At 38.6% G+C, this 4,796-nt stretch overlaps 1 protein-coding gene across 1 annotated transcript in view; it reads right to left on the bottom strand.

Moving 5' to 3' along the window:
- Window positions 1-2,840: 2,840 nt before the first annotated feature.
- LOC122024993 (protein PHYTOCHROME-DEPENDENT LATE-FLOWERING) overlaps window positions 2,841-4,796 on the bottom strand; it is a 28,944-nt gene continuing 26,988 nt past the window's right edge. The window contains exon 12 of the mRNA XM_042583746.1: window positions 2,841-4,749. Within this exon, the coding sequence (XP_042439680.1) occupies window positions 3,331-4,749 (1,419 nt within the window). The 3' untranslated portion in view covers window positions 2,841-3,330. The remainder of the gene's footprint in view (window positions 4,750-4,796) is intronic.

Genomic DNA, 4,796 nt, shown 5'->3' with positions numbered 1-4,796 from the left:
ACGAGAGACAAGGGCTCCACTTGACAAAATGATAGAAAATGGAAGAGTTTTCTGAAAATGGTGCGAACCTTTATTTTCTCAGAAAAACAAATTGATGCATAGAATTTATGTGTCCTGTATTTTGCCCCATTATCCCACAAATAAAATCTTTTTTAAAAAAAAATGTCACATAAGGGATTTAATTTGCAAATAAAATACTAAAGAAGGAGCTATTTCAAATTCTGAACGAGTTTTTTTTAATTTCCATTTTTTGAATTTTTAATTTCATCCAGAAAGTTTTCTTTTTTATTATATTAGATGGACTTAATTAAGTTTATTCAAATTAAATTATATTTGAATAAAATGAATTTATTATTTTACATAGGACAATTACCTAAAAATAGAGGAATTTTTGTTGAATTTAATCTGAAAGAATCTTCTAGTCCATAAATACTGGATCATCCCTTGATCCAAAATTTATATTGATAAGAGGTAATGTCCTTATCTGTTTAACATGTGGAGAGCATGCCTCTCATCAATCCACCTTTTTTTGTCCTAGAACAAATCAAGATGATCCAATTTTAACATGTGGAGGATCTCATCCCGAAACTAGAGTGATAATTAGAATAAGTTAATCTCAAGAAATAAAATATAGACACTATTTTACCTTTTGGACCTGATTTAAGTATGACATTCAAAATTTAACTGAACTAAGAAAAAAAATTATTAAATATAGTATTTTTTTTTAGATCATACGAATAATGAGCATCTCAATCCATCAGTAGAATTCGATGAAAATGAGGATGTTCCTACTTGAATGATGCTTCTGAATATTCCTAAATGACCCTTTTGAGTTTAAATATGCCGTGTCTTAGCATTTCCCTTTAGTTGATTGACTCACTTAAATGCATGAAATAGCTTTTTGGTATCAATTGTAAGTATTTTATGATAATTTTTAATATGATTAACCGAGTTAAGTTAGATTATATTATTTTTAATATCTTATATCTAAGTGTGCAGAAACATAGAAATACAGGAAGACGAGCAAAAAACTTAACTAACGAGAAAGACGGCACGGGAAAGAGTCGACCGGCTCGATGCGTCTGAAGTACGAGGTACTACGGAAGAGTACATTGGCGGACGAGGAGCGAGCGTGCGGCGCTTCCGAGGGACAAGAAGCTGGAGCAAAAAATTGCTCGAGAAGATTGGAAGATGGGTTCAATTCTGGATGACCGAAATCACCTAAGCGATCGAAAAATGAGCTAGATCAGTCAACTGAAGCTGACTGATCCAGGCACCCGAACCCCTAGGATTGCCCGGGGGCACCTCGACTTGGCGACGCTACGGATAAAAGTCAACATGGGTCCGAGCGCTCGGAGCTGTTCCAGGTGCCCGGACCAGAGAGGTTTTATCCAGATCGAGCTGTTACGATCCGTTGTGACGTGGATAAAGTTTCATCCACACTCAGACGCCCGGAGCAAGGCTATAAATATAGCCCTAGTCTCAGTAGTTTAGAACAATACTTGTAAACAAATTCTCTTTTTGTTCTACTACTCTGTTTGTGAGTTGTCAATGTTGTAAGAGGTTATTCTACTCAAAGAAGATTTTAGTGAGTCTCATTTGTCTTAAATTAACAATTCTCTGATTGCAAACCAAATAAAATGATCTGTCTCTTCTCTCTTTTTTATTAATTAGTTTATTATTAAATAAGTGTGTCTTAATTTAATTTAAAAAGTCGAAAAGATTTATTTTTAATTTTAGATAATTTACCCCCCTCTCCCCTCCTCTTGCCGATAGTAAGAGACCAACATCAACCTATCATCCAATTGTACCAAAAAGCTTACAAGTGAGACAAACAATATGGAAAAAGAAGTTGCCCAATTGAAATTTCAAGTGATTAGAGTTATTTTCTAGTTGCCATAGCAAACCTAAAATGTATAATTTATCGGTTTTTTACCCTCAATTATTTATGCTTAGTACTTAATGAGATGAAGTTTGTATGATATCATGGACTTCTCGGTTTAGTTTCTTATTGCTTTAGAATAAACAACTCAAGTGAATTTATATTTGAATAAACAACTCAAGAATTAAAATAATAGCATCAAAGTTGCAACCAATTAAAATTAGTAACGGATACAAAAAGTGAGTAGCTGATTAAAATTTTCCATTGTTCAGTTCCTCTAATGCTTTAGAACCCCTTTATATAGGTTTGGTTATTCAACAAACACAAATGGATTGTTTTAATACGATGAACTCCGAGCCCTCTCTCTAGTGGATTCTGCTACATTTGTACTGTAATTGAGAGAATAATATAATTCAAACCTCAGATGAAAAATGATAAGCAATATTTGAACAGAGAGAGCACAAGTTTGCAGAGTTTAGTTCACAGTAGAGAGCTGAAAATGGAGAAGATTGCAAAAGTATCATACAGACAAGGAACTCTAATGAATATTGCCTGATATTTCATTATAATAGCAAACGCAGACAAATCATCACTCTGCTTCTTGTGTTCAGAGCTGAGAAGCAGCTCCAAATTTCAACCATCTGAGCTATGTTCCATGAATGGAAAGAGCATGTTTGTACTCGACTCTTCAGGCATGCAAATCATGAGACCGGATCGTCTGGACCGCTTTTTGCGATTCAGGGAATGATCACTTTGCATGTATTGATGAAGATGAATGATTCTCATCTATTTTATAAGGGAGGACTATCCATCCCACTAATACATACAAAGAGATCATCCCCTAGACTGCAAAAAATAGTCCAGAGCATCTGCTCTTGCAAATCATGCATTACTCATACCACGGGTTGAGACCTTCAATCATGGTCTAGGAACAAATGGACATTGCAATCCATCAGAATTATAAATGTCAAAATCATTTAAGAGTATGCAAAACACATCCTAATACACGAAACTCCATCAATACGAAATTCAAAGTCTATTATACGCGGTCTTACCTTGCTTTGCAAAAGACTATTTTCGAGACTCAAGAACCCGTAACCTCTAGGTTACACGGCACCAACTTTATTGTTGTACCAAGACTCCCCTTCAATCATTTAAGAGTGCAAGAACACAAAATCATTCCATGTATATACAGATATTGCAAAACTATTTTTTTTTTCTAGTGGGCAAAAACAACACCTACCACACATCAAATAAACACTCGAGTTTCGAATGATACACATTAGTGCTACCCACACACATCCAAATATATTGAAGCGCTCTGATCGTCATGGTTGGAATGCAATTCAACAAATGCTCCCTGATAAACATCATGTTTCGAATCAATCTAAGTTTATTGATCAGTTTGGCATTTACTATGTCGAAGGGATTCTTTCATTTACACCAACTTAGACATTGCTGGCTGACCCAGCCTTGGTAGCACCTTGCAGTTGCTCCATAGGAGAACTTGTGATGCTTCCAACGGATCCATGTGTCTGTGAGCTCAGTTGTGGACTTGATGGGCCAGGCCCAGGATTAACACTATTGTTCATTTGCTGCAATGCACCCGAGCTCAGCTGCTGGGGACTCATTGCATTTTGTTGGCTCATTTGTTGAGGACTGATCTGCTGATGCTGCATCAACATTGCTGACGGAGAGCCCACCATTGGTGGGGAGCCAACCTGGGTCTGCTGCAGCGGTGAACTTATTTGTTCCTGCTGCTGCTGCGGTGGCTGTAACTGCTGCTGTTGTTGTGGCTGCAACTGTTGCTGCTGCTGAGGATTTAGGTACAAGTTTGCTCCTGGTACTTTAGGAGGGCCCATAGTTGACATTGGATTCCTTTGCAAGGGGTTCATGTTTGCTCGATTCAATGCACCCAACATAGACAGACCTGGTGAGGATGGAAGCATCTGGTTCGAACTCCCTGGCATGCCAGTAATACCAGATTGACCATATAGACCTGCTCGATTTTGCTGTGCCATCCTTAACTTGGATGCCATCACAGCCTGTGCATGGGTAAAAGAATTTTGAGGAAGTCCTGCACTGAAATTGGAAGCTGACACCAGATTCATTTGGTGAGAACTTAGGTTGCCCAAGCCCGACATAGTGCCAATGGGAGAAGAGATAGCACGCATGCCACCCATCCCTACCACATTGTTCAAGTTACCAAGGCCCATCACATTGTTGCCCATGTTTCCCATGCTCATGGCTGGGTTAAGCCCCATCATCATTTTCCTAGGAAGTTGCTGCTGCTGTTGCTGTTGCAATATCTGAAGCTGCAATTGCTTGTTATTTACCATCTGGTTGGTTCCCATCTGCAGATTTGAATTCTGACTAATCATCTGCTGTAGAGGATTGGTTGAGAGCAGTGTTGATGACCTCTGAAGTTGTGCAGGTTGAAGCTGCTGTTGCTGTAGCAATGGGGGTGTATTTTGCTGCATCTGCTGTGGTTGCTGTTGTTGCTGCAGCTGATGCGATTTCAGTATAGATTGATCTACCTGCTGCATCCTAGCAGACATGAGAGTCCCTGCAAGATAACCCTGCGATACTGCTAGAGTCTGACTGTTGTTAGCAGCTGTCATCATCCTTGCATTGTTGGAAGGAAGTTGGGAAGAATTCATGGGCCCAATTGCATTGGCAACAGAGAAAGCTACTTGTGATGGTTGACCACTAGCTATTTCTGACGGTTTCATTTCAGATGTAATACCAGACGTAGAGGTAACCGTCATCATTGGTGTACCTGAAGGTAGGCTACCTGGAGAAGCAACCATGCGGACGGGTATAGATCGTATTTGATCTTCAGCCTTCTGATATCCATCATGTTCCATCTGGAGAACATGAAATATAGATGAACATGTCACTAAAGAAAGGAAAT

Source organism: Zingiber officinale, chromosome 9B, assembly GCF_018446385.1.
Source record: "Zingiber officinale cultivar Zhangliang chromosome 9B, Zo_v1.1, whole genome shotgun sequence".
NCBI classification, from domain to species: domain Eukaryota; kingdom Viridiplantae; phylum Streptophyta; class Magnoliopsida; order Zingiberales; family Zingiberaceae; genus Zingiber; species Zingiber officinale.
The sequence above is the reverse complement of the archived record's forward strand: the minus strand, read 5'-3'. Positions and strand labels throughout refer to the sequence as shown.